General features: G+C 40.4%; 1 protein-coding gene across 4 annotated transcripts in view; it reads left to right on the top strand.

The window, feature by feature from the left end:
- The window catches only part of PPCDC (phosphopantothenoylcysteine decarboxylase), a 352571-nt gene that overhangs the window by 47102 nt on the left and 285383 nt on the right, over positions 1 to 20086 (top strand). For 3 of the 4 annotated variants that reach the window (XM_029575959.1, XM_029575958.1, XM_029575961.1), the window contains one exon: positions 786 to 954. In XM_029575959.1, coding sequence (XP_029431819.1) covers positions 786 to 954 — 169 coding nt within the window. Of the gene's footprint in view, positions 1 to 785; positions 955 to 6252; positions 8500 to 20086 lie in introns of those variants that run through there. The other variant, XM_029575960.1, reaches the window with a different exon arrangement.

Below are 20086 nucleotides of genomic sequence, written 5' to 3'. Positions count from 1 at the left end.
TCCTACTGAGAAAGCTGGATGGTTCCTCATTATTGTGCCAGCAGCTTTTGCTGTCCAGGCTAGATCGTATTTCCCTTGAGCATCTGGGTATCAGTCAAAACTGTTCACTAATTAAATAGCGATGCTGTCCATGCTGCTGCGATATCAGTTTTTCCTTTTTTTGTCTCTTAACTAAGTTATTTTTAATTCCAAGATCATATTTCTTTTATATCTTAGAAATGTCTTTTCTTTTTTAATAAGATTATATGCACTTCAATTATGGACATACCACCCTATTTTGAAAAATACTTTCCCACTCCACTTCTCCATGCATCATTCATACTTACATTTGATAGTCTGACAACTGCATGGGGTCCCAATGAGGGTCAGCACAGTGCTGCATTTAATTTGATTCATATTTAGTGTGAGTGGATAAATTATTGGAGTTTTCAAAAACCTCAAACATAGGTATAATAAAAATTGATACAATGTGCAGCTACTTTTCTATCACTGCCACTCTAGGCCGTCACTTATTCCTCCATGCAAGTGTGTTCTGCACATTTCTTATCTAAGTCTAACCTTGGACTGGTTGTCCCACAACTTGGGCAACTCTGGGGCCCCTCTGTCTAACATGCTCTTTTTTTTTTCCCCCTCTACATCAACACAAATGACCCAAATGAGATTAGAATGACAGTGAGTGAAGAATGCTTTAGAGTAGCAAACAGGCTAAGCAAATCAGGCCAATGCAACATAATTTATGTACATCAGAGCTTATTTCTTGTCATGTGTCCTCTTTTATTCTTCAGACTTGTGTTGTTCGTGCGTGGGATTCAACGAGGCCTGTACTGTTCTGCCCAGCAATGAACACTGCCATGTGGGAGCATCCTATTACTGCCCAGCAGGTGGCAAAACTGAAAGACTTTGGCTACACTGAGATCCCATGTGTCAAGAAGAGATTAGTGTGTGGAGATGAAGGTCAGTCATAAAATGACAATTCTTTAGTTGATCTTCATATGGTAGTCATGAAATCATTTAGAGATAGGAAGCAAACAGCTGAGAGGGATATGTCCCCCATACTTAAACCAGACTATAAATACAAAATGTTTATCCTTGATGTTGTTACATTGTCATTGTTACTCTGCTGTCTCCTACACACTCTTCTCTCTATTATTATGGTGACTTTCAAGGTAAAAAATGGGGATACCTGCCTTATACATGGTGAAAAGGAAAAAAAAATATCTGGTTCAGTGTTGGCCATCCTATGGCTCATGTGCCTAGGGCTGGTACTAGCTTTTTTGCTGCCCTGTGCAAACAATTACTGTACTTGCCCCCCCCCCCTCCAATTCATTTAGTCTCTGTCCCAGGCTCATCAAAAAAAAAAAACACAGCTCCCTCCAGCAGTCGTATTTTTAAAATCTGACACCCTCCCTCAAACCAAACCTATGGTCAAAGAATGTGTATTATTTATTTATTTTATTTATCAATTTTTCTATACCGTCGTTCAGACATGCCATGTCGTTCAGACATGCCATATAATAGATGCCATCACAACGGTTTACATTTTTAAAAGAGACGCATACTTTTTTAGAAATACATATTGAAATATAATGGTAATGATACAGTATAAGGTAATGCATATATGAGGGAGGAGGAGACAAAGTGGATGGAAGGAGTAAGAATGGTTTAACGTAAAAATATGATACAACAAATAGAAATATAATACAGGGTAATAATATAATGCAAATGTATGTACAAGGAGAAAAAAATACAAGATAATATAATACAAGGTATTGCTAATACGAGGAAGAAGGGACAATGTGGATAGAAAGGAGTAGAAAGGATCAGCCTAATACACTATGGTGCAAAAGGAGGGGGGGTTACCAGGGGGAGAGGGAGAAGAATTCTATTCTGGGTATGAAGAGCCGTGTCTTAAGTGTTTTCTTGAATTTTTGAGTACTTGGCTGTAAGCGGAGGTCAGGTGGCATGGAGTTCCAGAGGGCGGGGTCTGCAGTGGATAGGGCTCGTTTTTTCGTAGAAATGAGGTGTGTGTGGTCTGGGGGGGGGGGGGTGTATATAGACAACCTTTGCAGGCGGGTCCAGTGAGGCGATCGGAAGAGAGAAAGCAAAGAGTTTTCAAGCCAATGGATGTTGTGGGTGTGTAGGGTTTTGTGTATGATAGTGAGGGTTTTGTAGGTAATGCGGGAGGAGATGGGGAGCCAATGGAGTTCTTTGAGAACAGGGGCAATATGGTCGGATTTACGGGTGTTGGTGAGAATTCTGGCTGTAGCATTTTGTAGCATCTGTAGGGGTCTGATAGTGGTGAAGGGAAGGCCAAGGAGGAGGGAGTTGCAATCGTCCAGTTTGGTGAGAATAATTGCTTGGAGGACAGTGCGGAAATCGTGGAGATGAAGAAGGGGTTTGTATTTTAAGGACCTGTAGTTTAAAAAAGCCGTCTTTTATGTTGGCATTGATGTGTTTTTTCAAATTAAGTTGTTGGTCGATGGTGGCTCCGAGATCCCGTACACTGAGAGGGAAAGAGATCGAGGGGGGGAGGGGATCATTGCATAGGAGGGGTGGCATTATGTTTTGAAGAGACAATTAGTAGCTCAGTTTTTGACGTGTTTAAGGCCAGTGTACTCTAGGCAAACCTTACAGCCTTGCACAAACACACACACATCCTTTACAGATGCGCGCACACAATTCTAGTATGGATTTATAATAGATTTTACAGGAAAAAAGCACACCCAAAAGTCAGTCTTCTGAGGCAGCAATATCACTTACAATATGTATATTATATTTATATGCACTACGGTGGTGTGAACCAGAAACACTGCAAAATAGACACTTGGAACTCCTATGGAATTAGACTTTTCATAATGCATGCTGCTTGTGGGCTTGGCCCTCTGAAAGCCCTGAATAAATGGAAATATCACTACAATGTAGTAAACCTCCCATACCAAAACAACCCTAATTGCCAGCACTCAAACAGTCTTATCTATGAAAACGCAACATTGCACATATTACACTAAGACCTATAACACCAATACACCAATATTAGGAAAACAGAACACATCAGACTGCTCTAGATCCCTACAGATACCTTACCTCAGTCATACTTGGAAAACACAGACAGATACAGACTAAAAAGACCAGAAAGTATAAATAGAAGCATGCAGAGAACTGAACTGGAACCCACAACAAGCCAGCCTCGATGAGCAGAGCAACAGTGGAAAACCAGAAATATTACCTTTCTTCATAAAACATTAAATAATAAAAACAAGACATCAATCATAATAGTAAAATCATAGTCAAAAAAGAATAAATAGTTCAAACCAGTTAACAAAATATCCACAATTTCCCAAATACCAATAAAATATTTCAAAACATCTGATGAATACAAAATATCCAATAATTAAAATGTTCTAATTTCCCAAAAAAACAAAATATTCAAAACAGCGCAAACATCAAATTACACCCCAAAATTAAAAGTAATAAGGATTAAAAATCTCCTGCTTTCATATCTGGGATCTTTTGATTTCCAGTTACCCTGACATATTTGTGAATTGGGGGAGGTAGGGCCACACAAACTTTATCTTCACTCACTCTCACTCTCACACACTCCCTCTCTCTCCTTCACAGACACATTGTGTGTCTATGCATGCCTGTGAGAGCCTGTATGTGACACACAGGCTCTCACAAGTACTCACACATAGGCTTTCACATACACATGAACAAAAACTGACAGACACACCTTCAAGCTCTCAGACTCATGTACATGAACACAATCTCAAGCTCTCACATAGACATGTACATGAGCACAAGCTCTGACACAGACACATGCATACGGTTTCTCACACATACATTCACAGATACACATACTCTCCTCTTTCCTGGCATGGCCATATCCATCCTCGTCTTCACTTTGGGCCATGGTGGGATGAGCTCCACCACGGCCCCAAGGGATTGTCTTTCCTTCGGACCGGCCAGCCTTCTCGCGATTGAGGTGGGCAGGAAAGCCATGAGTGCACGCATGCAGCTAATAAGAGAGAACCTCTGTGGCATTTCCTCAACTTGCCGGCGACCTGCCTCTCTTCTTCCGAGCCTTTTTTCATTTTCAGTTGCCGGCGGTTTGAGCTCCGGCGACCCTGTGTCCTCTTCTGCTGCCCCGTGTATGGTGTGCACACTCGGTTGTGCCCACCCTGCATGTGCCCAAGATATCTCAAATGAGCAGGTAATTTATTACATGCACAGAACTGGCAAAACTCCCAGTTGAAAATGAAACAAATGCATCTGACACTGACACCCATCAACCTGGTAATTTCAGCTGTTTTTTGGTTTGCTATCACTGGTCTGATAGAAGGCTCAGCTACGAATTAGGACACGTTCTTGGATCAGAGTTTGACACTCCCATGCTTTTGCTTACCCAGTCCAAATATTAAAAAGGTGCTGTCAGGTAATCCACTCCAAAGATGGATGAACATAGTAAAGTGTGTTTCGAGGACTAAAGGTGCCACCTATTAGTAGCAGTGCTAGGGTACTGGCAGAATGGCATGGGACTCTCACTTTTTCAGTGGGAAAGAAATCTATATATCTGCATTTGGTTTTCTGATATGTATAGTCATCCTTGTATGGGTGACAAGAAAGTGAAAACCTTTTCCCGAAAATAGTCCTCCTGTAATAAATTATCTTTATTATACAGTTCATTGACCCTAGCCCATTTGTCATGAAAAGGGTCATATATATCTAGTAAGAATGGGCAAAACTGATTTTCTTAATGCCTCTTTGAGTAGGAATTATAAGAAAACTGGTAGTAAAAGCCCATCCAAGGATGGGGAAATACTGTAAAGCATAGGAAGTGCATAATTGAGATGCGTGGTAGAGGGCGCTTTGAACTTGGGTGTTCTGTGAGGTGCTAGAAAGTGCATTTTCCAGTTCAGAGAGAAAAGGGGGGGGAGTAGAGTTTGATTTCCATATATGGTCATAGAGAGTGGGTTGGACAATACAGAGGGAGAGGGGTGGAGCTGGAGGGTGGGACAGAGCTGGAGAGTGCAGGGAAAGAGGGATGGAATTCAATTTCCATACAGTGAGAGAGAGGGGCAGAGCTTAATCTGTATGCAGGCACAGGCCAGCTTTCCTCTTTATTATAGTAGATAGCCAAGAAGCCTCTCATGATGGACTTTGTCAGACCCATTCTGAAAATCCAAATACACCACAGCTACCGGTTCACCTTTAGCCGTATGCCTAATCACCTCCTCAAGACTTCCCTTGGGTATATCCATGCAGGCTATGCCCCATTAAATCATGTCTGTCTATCTCTTCTGTGATTTTATTCTTTATAACAGTTATAAAACATACCACCCATAGAACATCATCCCTCTTGTGAAGCATGAGGGTGGCAGCATCATTTTATGGGGATATTTCTCAGCAGGGACTGGGGCATTTGTCAGAATAGAAGGGACAGTGAATAGAGAAAAGTACAGAAAATATCCCTTGAGGAAAACCTGCTGCCCTGTGCAAGAAAGCTTAAAATGGGGATGGAACTCGCCTTTCAGCTTAATGACTACCTGATCCACACACCCAAAACTACATTGGCCATGGAACAGAAAATTATACTTACTGGAGTGGGCTAGTCGGAGCCCTGATCTCAGTCCAATGGAAAATCTCTGGCATGACTTGAAGATTGCTGTCCAATGCTCTCCAAGGAACATGACTGAGCTTGAATGGTCTAATATTGACAGATCTAAGTGTCCAAAGTTGGTGGAGACTTATCCCAACAGAATTGCTGCCAAAGCTGTTTCCACCAAGTTCTGAGTGCTGTGGAAGCGCAGATGCGATAGGCCATATGGCCTTTTTCTGTTGTCACCTTTCTATGTTTCTCTTGACGTGGGGATAGAGACTTATCCAGTTATTGGATTTTAGTTTGGTTTTTGGATATGTATAAGCTTTGATCCCCAATAAAATATTTTCGGTACTAAAAGCTGTATAATATGACATGTTGATGGGAATGAGCTCCTCATTTAAATGCATGCAAATCTGATGCACCAAAACAACAAAATGTGAAAAATATAGCCTTTAGATAGCCACTGTATGCAGATTAATCTCATGCGTATTCATTGTGGATATTCTGAAAACTTGACTGGATATAACATCACTAGGACGAGTTTGGGCAGCCATGACCTAGAGCCAGTAGACAGAGGAAAAAAAGGTGTATTGGAAAGAAGTAACCCACTTCTTCGGTGTGTCTGGAGTTAATGTGGTCATATCTCTTTGTAGGCTATGGTGCCATGGCAGAAGTCTGGACTATCGTGGAGAATGTGAAAGAGATTCTCTCAAAGCAGGAGGTTCTGGAGAAGAGATGATACAGGATGGAGCAAAGTGCCTGTCGCATTAGGGTGTGTGAATGCAGATGGAAATATGGGGGACTCATGAGGATTGCTGAGCTTGGATACATTGAGAGAATTGGATCAAAATCCCCCCTAGCTGTACTGGTCAGGAACACTCAAAATCTGCTATTTTAAAACTTAACTATTTCCCAGTCTTCTTTTAGCCCTTGACTGCACCTTCCCACCTTTTGTTTTCATTTTGTTTCTGGTTTGTATGCAGAGGTAATGAGGCGTTGCTGCAGCCTTCCTCCTCTATTTTCTTAACTCATTCTTTCCTCATTTATTTTTTTTTTTTGTTGTATTCGTTCATTGCTCATTCTAAGGCTGAATGCAGTGTACAGAATAAAAATACTATGTTAAACCAGAAAATACAGCATTCTGGAATGCACATCTCTTTACACAAATGCTAAAGCTAAAACATTTTATACGTAACAAATATAAATAGCAATAAAATAGCTCTGACACGCAAACCTTCTGAATTCATACTACTAGCAGTTGCAGCAGCTGAACCATGAATTTCGATCTATCAACCTTCTTGTCAACAGTAGCCATTGTAATCCCTCTCCAAATCTCCTGTCCAGTTGGAAGATAGACTGTCGCACATGAAGGCTCTGGCACGCTTTCATTAGGCATGTAATGATATTTCTTACCAATATAATGGCAGGATTGCACAAAATGCAGGACTGACAAGTTTGCTTAACAAAAAAAAATACATATTTTCATATTAATGCCTGTGCTTGCCCAGTCAATCAAAAGTCTTGTTGGGAAATTTGTGAGTGTGTACCTTTTCAGACAGAAGAAGCCATATATTCCCCTGTAGAGGTATGTCACAACTAATGTGAGAGCAACAGAACATAGTAATGATGCCACCATACAGCTTACCCCCGTGTTTCTGTTTAGGGTAGGTAACTGCTCTTCCGTGCCAATTACCCCCAAGCCTTATGTTACGGGTAGTAATATTAACAATCAAAACCAAGCAACTTTCAAACCCATAAAAAATTACTGCTATCAATGTTTTTATGCGGTGAGCAGCCTTCTTGATAATTCAGACAATGCTGCTTGCTTTGCTTTTGGCCGTAGGAACAGTCCTGTGCTATTTCTCTAATGTCTGTGTATCTGTACCCCAGACCATAAAAGTCAGGGCCCAGCATTGGCTGTCATCTAAATCCAATACCTCTTTTTGCCCTACCGTTCATGCAGAGAGCAGTGTGGAATTCTGTCAAAAGCATGAAGGCTAATTAGTTAAGGGTAGTAATCCCCATTCCTTCTGATAAGGATAGTAACTGCTGCTCCATGTAGATTACCCCTATTTATAACCTTTTCTTCATTTCCAACCTCCAGCCTTTAGGGATCTGCATTGTTTATCTCGTACCCTTTTAAATTCATTTAATATTTTTTCTCCTCACCACATTTGCCTCCATCACCCTCTCCATGAAGAAATATTTCCTGATGTAGGTTCTGAGCCGTCCGTCCCTGGAGTTTTCATTTCATGACCCCTAGTTGTACGGAAAAGATTCAAAGCTTGTGCATCGTTAAAACCTTTCAAGTATCTGAAGATCCGTATTATATCTCCCCTGCACATATTCAGACTCTTCAAGCTTGGGGAAGCTCTGATGTCTCAGACCTGCTACAAAAATGCCAGCTTTAGAAAATTCCTAGATCTGTGATTTCAGCCTCTTCTACAGCAGAAAGCATTGTAGACATTTTGGGAGCTGCATATGCCACACCTTCTCCCAGCTGCTGTCACTAAAGAAAAAAAAAGGGGGTGGAGATGGTTTAGATCCCGGACTCTTCTCTGCTAGTCTGCAAGGAATTGTGTGGATGCCTTGGCCCTGGGGAAATTTTCAGTCTTTGCAGAAGCAACTTCTCCTAGCAGGAGTCACTCTGGCAAAGCTGTAGAGAACACATCTGCTCCAGCCTGCAGCTCCCGGCTCCCACATCATTTAGAAACTTTGCATTTTCTGTTTTTCCGCTGGCCACTTCTAAAAGCACTGTAATCATAATTCTTTGTCCATTAAACTGATGGTGGTTGAAATGTTTTAGCGAGAAGACCTCTGTTTTGATTCTTTTGCTTCTTTGTTCTTTCTTTTCAGCTGCCAAATATTTAAATCAATAAAATTATAATATTTTTGCAGTCCATGTGTGGAATTGATTAAAGCTACTGATAAAGCTGCAGACAGATTTCTCCTGAATGTTTCGTCCCACGGTTTGAGTCTTTTCCAGCAGGAGTCACTGAGAGGCATAGAGTTGGACCTTTAGCTATGGAGACCCTCAATACCCCCTCCCACCCCCAGAATTGTACTCTCTTCCAGAAGGAGGCGCAGAGAAGCATAGTTGCATAGTGATGATTGTTGGGAAAACTCACAGCATTTCTACAATCCAGCAAGGGACCCTAAGAAATGGTTTTCTAAAAAACAAGGTTTTAAAAAGTTACACTTTTACAGTGTGAACGCCAGAACATTGTTAAGCTTTTATTACTAACCCCGCTTCTCTCCCTATAGAAATAAAGGTCAGCAAAAAAGCTGTAGGTGATGCTTTCCATTGAGCTGGAGGTTTTGGGCAGACGGTCTCTAAATGATCAAAAACACTCACACATTTGACTTCTTGATGTTGCTGGTTTTCCTGAATGAACCTGTGGATGGGTGGGGTGGAGGGCATGCTTGGAGAGGAGTTGTGACCCCATGAAAAGAAGGTTATCTACCCTTTCCTGGAAATTAGAGTATGCATAATATCAGAGAGAGCCGATATTGGGTAATATCTGTGGGAGACAAATGTAACCACAACTGTGGCTGTCATCTTTATCTGGCTCAGTCTCTCTTCCTCAGTGACAGGGGCTGCGGGTTATGCAAGTTTCACCTATGTTTGGGCAGGAAATATGCTCTTAGTTTTGCAACAGATGAGACGCTGCGATAGGAGAGAACCCCAGCTTGTAATGGAAAGACAAGGGAGGGATAAAGATGCTTTCCAGCAGCAAAAACTGATACCAACCTGTCCTACTCACTGATAGGCTACCCCTTTATGTCTCAGACATTCATATTACGTTAGATTTTCCTAGGTATTCAGAGACAGGAAAAAGAAGTCAGTTTTGTGAGACAAAACTGAAACATAGAAACATAGAAATGACGGCAGAAGACGACCAAATGGCCCATCCAGTCTGCCCAGCAAGCTTTCACACTTATTTTTCTCATACTTATCTGTTACTCTGACCGCTGAGGTCAGGGCCCTTATTGGTAACTTTTTGGTTCCAATTTCCTTCCACCCCCGCCATCTTCTTAGTGTATGCATAAGGTGAGACAAAAGGGACTTGTTTTTCCTGTCTCTGAATACCTAGGAAAATCTAACGTAATATGAATGTCTGAGACATAAAGGGGTAGCCTATCAGTGAGTAGGACAGGTTGGTATCAGTTTTTGCTGCTGGAAAGCATCTTTATCCCTCCCTTGTCTTTCCATTACAAGCTGGGGTTCTCTCCTATCACAGCGTCTCATCTGTTGCAAAACTAAGAGCATATTTCCTGCCCAAACCCCAAACATAGGTGAAACTTGCATAACCCGCAGCCCCTGTCACTAAGGAAGAGAGACTGAGCCAGATAAAGATGACAGCCACAGTTGTGGTTACATTTGTCTCCCACAGATATTACCCAATATCGGCTCTCTCTGATATGACCACAGCTACATTGTTTTGGCTTCACTGGAAAATAAAAATTCATACAGATAGTACAGCACAATTGACTAATTGTTTGCCTTTAAAAAAAAAAACAAAAAAAGACTCATGACCACAAAAAAGTCAGTTAGATTGTAAGAACACAACATTCAATTTTATAGAATCTGTAACAGTGCTGTATTTACAATATTGGTTTTATGTCCAAAAAAATGTCATGTGCTTTGTTTCTCCTTCCATATGAAATGTTATGCATGTCTAGCAAAGTGATGTAGTGCATAAAGATGTCCCTACTTTCTATAGCATCTGTGCTTTACCCCTCTTCCAATAATCTGCTTTTACCATTGCTAGTTTATTAATGTGCCCTGTTCTTGTAGTTATCTGTGCTTGACATCTTTTCTAATTTCTCTGATAAAGCCTTGTAGTGGCCAGTACCAGTGCAATATGGTAGAACTTGTGCTGACTGGGAGAGTTGCCTTTCTCCTGTTTAAGTTTTACAATAGATTAGAAGCAGGACACTCATACCCAGTCCTCAGAATGAATAAATAAGCTCTTTTTACAGGTACTCGCAACTCCTCTAGAATCCTGTTTCATGGTAGATGTTACAAAAACACAAAGCCCTTCCACATCAGTTGCATAAGCCTCCAACAATGTTAAAGAATCTCTTGCCTTAATAGCATCTCCTCAGCCTCTCACATTTTTATCATAAAAAAAAAAGCAGAGAAAGACTCATGAAATGCTATGAATGTGGTTTGTTTTCCTTAGAAACCAATGCAAATCAGATTTAAAGGATCTTGGTGATTTTAGTTGCTGGATGTTTTGGACTAGTGTTAAATTCTATAGTTTTCCGTGAAGTGATGGGACAGAAATGTGCAAACAGCTATAGGCCTTTTCACATTGTTTCTAGTTTCATAATGTGTATGTGACTCTCTCTCTATATATATATATATATATATATATTATGTATATTGACTTTATATCAGGTACAGTCATACATTTTTATGTGGCAAGCATATAAAATGTTAGTGAACATATATCACAAACACCACAAGTGCAGTAAATATTTCATAGTCCAAGTAATCTTCAAAAAGAAGGCTTTGTTAATTCAATAGCGGCAGCTCCACTGTTTTAAGATATAACTCTTTCAAAGGGTCCCCCCGACACGGACCCCATGTTTCGCCAAAGGCTGCGTCAGGAGGGACAATTTTTAAACAATCGTTACAGTCTTTGGCAAAACACGGGGTCCGTGTCGGGGGGACCCTTTGAAAGAGTTATATCTTAAAACAGTGGAGCTGCCGCTATTGAATTAACAAAGCCTTCTTTTTGAAGATTACTTGGACTATGAAATATTTACTGCACTTGTGGTGTCTGTACTGTAATTGCTGAGAGCAGTCTCAGCTCATGTGTGTTTATTTTGAACATATATTAACCATAATACAAAGCTAGCATCCCCTCCATGCTCTACCTCTGTCCATGTTATAAAGAATACCAGTCATACAGGAAACTGACAAATTCTTTCTTGAATTCCTGGACCTTTTAGTAAATTATGTTAATGCTCAGCTCTCAGCATCTTGTACAATGAATGCACTTCATCTAGCATGAAACAAAGCAAGGTAATCAAAATGATGCATATGCATAGATTTTGTAACTCTTCAACTATTCATGTTTGTCTTAACACAAGACAGGAAAAGTATCAATAATATGCTTTTGGCATAGGTTTGTATATTTTGTGATGCCATTGTTTGGTTTCTGTTGAATTTCAGTATCATGGTCAGCCTTCACAGATAAGTAGGGATAGTTAAGTAGTGGTGGCTGAATATCTGATCCCATTCAGCGGTCGCCACTTAATCAGATAAGTGGTAGATGAAATATGGACATTCAGGAAGGAGCTACATATCCAGCTAACAGTCAAATAAGTAGTGATATTCAAACATATCCAGTTATGTTAACCAGATAAATTAGACCTGTACATTAGCAAGTCTAATATTAGCCAGATAAGTCTTATCTGGCTGACTTAATCTCATCTTTGAATACCTACCTCCTAGTTTTTAGTGCTTTTCATCACATCTGAGAAGTTCTTATGAGATAGTTTCATCTGTATGGAGGTGCAATAACTTGTTAAAAAGGATTAGTCCAATAACAAGGATTAGTCCTTTTTAACAAGTTATTGCAATGTTTGAGTGCTAAGAGTCTGAGTCACTTTGTTTATAGATGGAGGACTATTTTAATCAATAAGAAGAAGAAAAACTTTACAAAATTTTTTTTTGACAGTATTAAAGGATGATGAAGGTGGATGATTGAGAAGACCGGTTAGTGTCTATGCTAAAGATAATTGAAATGTCCCATTATTACTGCCTTGCCAAATTAGTTAGCTTCCCTTATTTCTTTTAGCATTTCATTGTCCATGTTATCATTTTGGCCAGGTAGATGGCAGTATACTCCTATCACTATACTCTTCCCCAAAACACATGAGATTTCCACCTATAAAGATTCTTTTGTGCATTTAATCTCTTGCAGGATCTTTATCCTGTGACTCTATGCCATCCTAAACATAAAGCACCACCGCACCCCCAAGTTGATCCACCCTATCGTGGTATAATTTGATCCCTGGGATAGCACTGTTCCTTTGGTTATCCTCCTTCTACCAGGTTTCTGAGATGCCAATTATGTCTTATCTCTTCATGCAGTGATATACATCTAAGTCTCCTATCTTACTTTGTTGACTTCTGGCATTGGCATACAGACATTTCAAAGTATGTTTTTTATTTGTATTATCAACCTGCTTTTCAGTTAACAGGGAAAATTTAGAATCTATTAGCTCTGGTGTTTCTCCTCTTATAGGTACATTCTTGGGATCTTTTCTGGAACCAGATGTCAACCTTCACGGTAGAGATATAAAGTCATCCAACTTGGCGAGAACAGCCTGCCTTTCATCCTATGTTCGGTCTGGCAGACCTTGTCAAAACCCAGCCACCTGTGCTTTATCAATATAGGAGAGCTAGGAGGCTAATGTGTGGAATTGTACCATGTTCTGTCATCGACCTTTGCTTTGCTGAAGATGCTCGGGCAGACTCATTGAAGAGCTTCCTGAATTGAGTCAGAAATGTTTTCAGATTAGTAAAATTGGGGTCATTTCTTTCCCACTGAAGGGAGGCCTGTCTCAGGGCCTGGCCTGAGAGGAAGGAAGTTATAAAAGGCCACTTTGTCTCATTCTGATGTGAAGCTGGCTGAATATCAAAATAGATCAAGCATCAATTAATGAAACCCCTGCAGGTTAGGGTCACCCTCATACTGGCACAGTAGGTCCAGATGTAGTGTAGTGATGGTCTCTGAGGAGGTGGGAGCAGTGACTGATCATAGAACAACTAGGGTGGTATAGTGATGACTGCATCTTGTTCAATCATAGTCAGATCCTGCAGGACACCAAGAATGTGGTCATGGTTCTTCTGTTGCGGCAGAACCATCTGCAAGAGACCCTGCAGAAATTCCAACAGGGGAATGTCAGTCATGCCCATAGTTTGAGCAAACTGTCAAGGACTAGAGGTGGGGACACAGCACCTGCTGGTCAGGTCCAAGGCACCAGAACAGAATCAGGAGGCAGAGGCTGAAGAGGTTAGGGCTGTTCAGCTTGGAGAAGAGATGGCTGAGGGGGGATATGATAGAGGTCTTTAAGATCAGCTTGGAGAAGAGACTGCTGAGGGGGAATATGATAGAGGTCTTGAACGAGTAGATGTGACTCGGTTATTTACACTTTCGAATAATAGAAGGACTAGGGGCATTCCATGAAGTTAGCAAGTAGCACATTTAAGACTAATTGGAGAAAATTCTTTTTCACTCAACGCACAATAAAGCTCTGGAATTTGTTGCCAGAGGATGTGGTTAGTGCAGTTAGTGTAGCTGGGTTCAAAAAAGGTTTGGATAAGTTCTTGGAGGAGAAGTCCATTAATGGCTATTAATCAAGTTTACTTAGGGAATAGCCACTGCTATTAATTGCATCAGTAGCATGGGATCTTCTTAGTGTTTGGATAATTGCCAGGTTCTTGTGGCCTGGTTTGGCCTCTGTTGGAAACAGGATGCTGGGCTTGATGGACAGGACCCTTGGTCTGACCCAGCATGGCAATTTCTTATGTTCTTATAGTCAGACAGGCAGAGTTCATTCAACATTAGTGGGCAGGCCAAAGTCAGAGCAGACAGAGTTCAACCACAGTCAAGAGGCAGGCAAAAAGTCAGGACAAGCAGCAGATAAGGCAGAGTCAAGAGTCAGGCCGGGTCACGGTGCAAGTAGCAGCAAGCACAGCAACACACAGGACCACATGGAACCAAAGCCTTTTGCTTAGGCATTAGCTCAGAAGACTGAGCTGCTTTTATAGGAAAGCAGTGATGATGTCATCAGGGTGCACCCAAAGAAAATCCTGTGCGCTGGGCCTATAAAACTGCTGAGTTGGTGAGGCCCCTTTAGACAGTGCTGCAGGATGCATCAGATGAATAGGACACCAGGAACCATTCTGTGCTCAGGATCTTGAAGTACAGAATGCTGACCACTGTGCAGTACCCTGTAGTCGGCAGCACATTACATATGTACTTACCCAACGTAGAGTAAATTTGTATGATGTTTGCATACATCACATAGTTCGTCCCTGGCTGCCTTATAACCTTGCCCAGAGGTTGTAAGTATATATTGAAAGGGATTTGTGAGAGCAAAGGGCCAGGCGGGACACCGAACTGCTACTTTCAGGACCTAGATCTTAGACCCAACTGGTACCCAATTGGTAGTCTGTAAGCTTGCTACCAGTTATAAACTACACCTCTAATTCCTATCAGATAAGTCAGCAGGATGGAATGATCAATGGTATCAAACGCAGAGTTAAGATCTAAAAGAACCAAAAAGGTTGTTCAAATCTCTCTGAACAGTATCTAACAAGGGAAATTGTATTTATTATAGTCTGGATGAGACCAGTAAATCCTCAGTAACTTCCTTCACAAATTTAGCCAGTATAGGATCCAACGGTTGGCCCCTGGGATTAACTTGCTAAAGGGCACTTCTAGTTTCTTATAAAAGATGAAAAAATCTGTCAAATTCTGGGATTGAGACTCCATACTTGAAGAATCAGAAATATTTTGAACTGATAACCTTTCAGAAGATACATTCTAATTATTCAGAACTGTCATTGATAGTACATTCAAATTAGACGCATTTTTGGTCCATGGATTTTCTTAACTCTATTATCTTTTGTTCAAAAAAAAGAAGCAAAGAATTCTGTGGTTAATAAGCTTTCTTTCTCTGTTTCAACTAGTGGCTGAGAAATTAATCTAGACTCGGAAATCTGCAATTGAATTGTCAAAGAAAAAAAGTTTTGGTCTATTCTTAGCTTATCTGTAATACGTTTTTTCGTAACCACTCTAATAGACTGATTAGCTTATAAAAATCCTATTAAAGCTTATCTATATGAACTACTTCAGGTTGAAAGCTATTGTCTTTTTTAATATACAGCCATGTTTTATTAAATGGAGCTCCTCAGTAAGCCACGAGCAGCATTTATCAGTAGAAAGTCTTTTTTATTTTCCCCCCTCTGGTGCCTGCTCTTCAAAGGCCTGTGATAATGAGGTGTACCAACTATTCACCTGTTTATATACACTACCCTATAGGAAGAAAGCATTTTTATCCTTTAAGGAAAAAGATCTAGGCATCATAGTGGATAATACTTTAAAATCGTCGGCTCAGTGTGCTGCAGCAGACAAAAAAGCAAACAGAATGTTATGAATTATTAGGAAGGGAATGGTTAATAGAACGGAAAATGTCATAATGCCTCTGTATCGCTCCATGGTGAGACCACACCTTGAATACTGTGTACAATTCTGGTCGCCGCATCTCAAAAAAGATATAGTTGCGATGGAGAAGGTACAGAGAAGGGCAACCAAAATGATAAAGGGGATAGAACAGCTTCCCTATGAGGAAAGGCTGAAGAGATTAGGGCTGTTCAGCTTGGAGAAGAGACGGCTGAGGGGGGATATGATAGAAGTCTTTAAGATCATGAGAGGTCTTGAACGAGTAGATGTGACTCGGTTATTTTCACTTTCGAATAATAGGAGGACTAGGGGGCATTCCATGAAGTTAGCAAGTAGCACATTTAAGACTAATCGGAGAAAATTCTTTTTCACTCAACGCACAATAAAGCTCTGGAATTTGTTGCCAGAGGATGTGGTTAGTGTAGCTGGGTTCAAAAAAGGTTTGGATAAGTTCTTGGAGGAGAAGTCCATTAATGGCTATTAATCAAGTTTACTTAGGGAATAGCCACTGCTATTAATTGCATCAGTAGCATGGGATCTTCTTAGTGTTTGGGTAATTGCCAGGTTCTTGTGGCCTGGTTTTGGCCTCTGTTGGAAACAGGATGCTGGGCTTGATGGACCCTTGGTCTGACCCAGCATGGCAATTTCTTATGTTCTTAAGGGGTTGATTTTAAAAGCATTGCTATCGCAAAAATGCCACTATGTGCGAATAGGTGGGCCGTGCATGAGCAACATAGATCTTAAAAGCCGCAAATTATGCAAGTGTTTGAGCAAAAAATGGGGGGGAGGGGGGCGGGGCAGGAGTGTTCTGGGGCGGGGCCAACAATTCCATGTGTTCCCCTATATTTTAAAACCGAAGTAGGAGAAGCTGGGAAAACAAAGGGCACTAAGGGCATCCATCGGGTCTGCTCATTATTAGTTATTTTAGAGGCTAGATCGGTGTTTCCTAACCCTCTCCTGGGAGGCACACTTAACAGTTGGGCTTTTAGGATATCCATAATGAATGTGCACAAGATAATTTTGCATTCATTGGAGACCCAAGGTATGCAAATTACGTCATGCATATTCTGTGTAGAAATCCTGAAAACCTTGACTGGCTAGGAGAGGGTTGGGAAACACTGGGCTAGATGCATATTGAAATCTCCTAATAGGATTAGATTTGGAAAATCCAAACTTAAATCTACTAATAACTGCAGTAGCCTTTCCAATTCAGGATTCCCATTTTGTGGAGCATGGTAGATTATTGCATTCTGGTTTTAATAGAGGTTTCCACTACCAATGACACACAATGCCAGCCATAGGCTGGAGAGGTAGTTGTTTAAAACATAGGCATTAGAACAGAGTGTGTATGCAGGAACCCATTTTGCAGCGGCTGAAAATGAGGCCATACATGTGTGTGTGTGAGAGAGAGTGCCTTCCTGCATGTGTGTATGTATGTGAGAGAGAGAGTGCCTTCCTGTTAGCTTGCATGTGAGTGTGTGAGTGCTTCTCTGCCTGCCTGTGTGTATGTATGTGTGTAAGTGTCTGCCTACCTATATGACGAGTGCCTGCTTGCCTGCCTGAAGGTATGGGTGTGTGAGAGAGAGAAAAAGGGATACAGTTTGTGTGGCCACCCTCCCCCCAATCCACAACATTCTCAAGGTGCCTGGCCATCAAAAGATCCCAGGTATGGGGAGTGTGAGAATTTTTTAAAAATTTTAACTCATTTTCATTTTTGGGACTTATTTGGTGTCTGCTATTTTGAAATATTTTATTGATTTTTGGGGAAATGTTAAGTTATGTGAGTTTTAATTGTTAGGTGTTCTATTCGTTGGCTGTTCTGAAATATTTATTCGCTACTATGAATGATTTTTTTTATATTTCTAGATTTTATTTAATGTTTGAGGAATGGTGGTGGCTATTTTTCCATTGTTGTGCTGCATAATGCAGTCGGGTTTGTTGTGGTTTCCAGTTTAGCTTTGTTTGCATACTTCTCTTTCTACTTTATGGTCTCTCTTTTTTAAATTTGGTGAGGATCTGTTTGTATTCCGCAAGTGAGAGGTAATCTGCTAGCACAGGGGTGGCCAACTGGCATCTTATAAGGTTACTTCTTATAAGGTTTTGTCTTTAATTTGTGATCACTTATTTTGTATGTATTGAAGGTCATTTTTCGTGTGTGACTAAGATGAGGTGGTCTGCCAGCATGTAGTTTCTGTGTAGAGATCTATAGCCGTCTTGCTCATTGTGTATTCCCAGCAGTAGGTGTATTGGTGTTCTAGGGCCCGGTGTAATATTTGCAGTGCTGCCTAATCATAGGTAGAATTGTTGCTGTTGGAGTTTGGCGAGTTAGTGATGCTGTAGGATGGCAAGTTTGCTACAAATATGCTGAATATTTTTGTTTTACCAGGATTCTGTATTATTTTACAATGTACCTGGTAGGTTAATAAATAAATAAATAAACAAATAAAATAGTGGAGGAAATGTGTGTTTCTGTTCCTTAGATGACACCAGAATTTTTTTTCTATGCTGAGGTATAGTGGAAAATATCCTGCTCTGCCGCTTTGTTAGAGGGCTGCATGTGTGCTGTGTGATCACAAATAGTCACTTAGTATTGAAATTTCTAATAGAAATGCTGTTTTTCTCATTTTCTTCTTTATGACTATATCTGGTTTTCTAGCATCAAGCATTTAATTGGTCTGAGAATGAATAATTATACTCTGATTTATGTGAAGAGAATGACATTAACTGTAAAAGTAATGTAAAAAAATTGGCAGTGGGAATGTGGACGGAGCTTGCAGTAGAGTTGTGGGTAAAGCTTGGCTGGCCCCTTGAATGAAATAGGTGTTCTGCTGCCCCCTGATTTAAAAGCTAAAATGTTATGAGCTATCATCACAATCCCCCTTATTTTGTCAAGGGGAGTAAAATATATTATAGCCAGGGAGAAAAGACTCAAGTAATAACAGTGAATTGGTATTAGAAAACCAAATTTCAGTAGCACAAACAATTTCCGCTCCTAAATCACATAATACAATCATAAGGAAAGAGCATTAGTAAGATTGAAACAAAGTGGAGCAGAGGCTTCACATAAGGGTATTTTCTGGTACAAACTCTGAATAGAAACCAAGTTACTAGTTTTCAGCTGGCTCTGAAGAGATTCAAAGTGGGGATAGTCACATCCCAGATCCACGGGATACAGAAGATGGGGAAGTATTCCAACTTTTATATTGACTTCTCTAGCCAGTCTTGTCAGAATAACTTGGCCTGTTGGACACCATTGTTGATCCCCATGTATACAGGTGAGTTTTGCACTTTTCTTATTTATTTATTTTATTTATTTGCTTTTATAGACTGACATTCATTGGGGTATATCACATCGGTTTACATGTAAACAAAGGAGTATAATAGGACGAGGAGTCTTATTATTTTACATTGAACAGCATGGAAACTATTAGCAACTAATAATCGTGAACATGACTCACTTAATTTAAGCATAAGTTTAACAGTAGTGAACTAAGGAGAATAGGTTATTAAATTGTACTTAAGCTTATTAAGATACTTATTAAGTTGTACATTAAACTTATACTTATTACAGTGTAACAGTAGAGTATTAAGGAGAATAGGTTATTAAGTTATACTTAAACTTATACTTAAATTACAGTGTAGAAGTAGAAAAACTTGAAATAAAGTGTAACAGTAGAATACTAAAGAGTAGGTAATATTATTGTGTAGCAGTCGAGAATTCAGTAATCATATACTTACACTGTAATTAAGTATAAGATTGCCTGTATTAGTGGAAAACTAAAGAACTTAGGTTACTAATTTAACTTAGTGTTCACTTTGTAGGCAGATTGGTTGATAATTCCATGGATTTAGTGTAGGTAGTGGGAACAACTTGGGACTTAGATGTGTTTGGTGGGAATACTGAGATGCTTAGGAACATAGTGGCGGTTAAGTTGGGAAGGGGGGAGGGAGGTTTAATGTATGGGCTGGAAGGCGTTTTGGAATAATCAAGTTTTTAGATTCTTTTTGAAGGACTGGATTGAGGGTTCCAGTCTGAGTTGGGTAGCCGGCCCCTCATTCCATAATGAGGGGCCGGCTATTGATATGGCACGTTCTCTGGTGGTGGTAAGGTGTGCCTGTTTGGCAGAAGGTATGCTTAGCAGGCCGGTGTTTTTGGATCTGAGGTTTTTTTGGGTGTCATGGGGGTGGAGGGCGTCTTTTAACCATTCTGTGTTTTTATTGTGGATGGTTTTGTGTAAGAGGGTTAGGGTTTTGTATTGTATTGTATTCGGTGGGTTAT

Source organism: Rhinatrema bivittatum, chromosome 13 (assembly GCF_901001135.1).
Source record: "Rhinatrema bivittatum chromosome 13, aRhiBiv1.1, whole genome shotgun sequence".
NCBI lineage: Eukaryota > Metazoa > Chordata > Amphibia > Gymnophiona > Rhinatrematidae > Rhinatrema > Rhinatrema bivittatum.
This window is presented reverse-complemented; position numbering and strand designations above follow the sequence as displayed.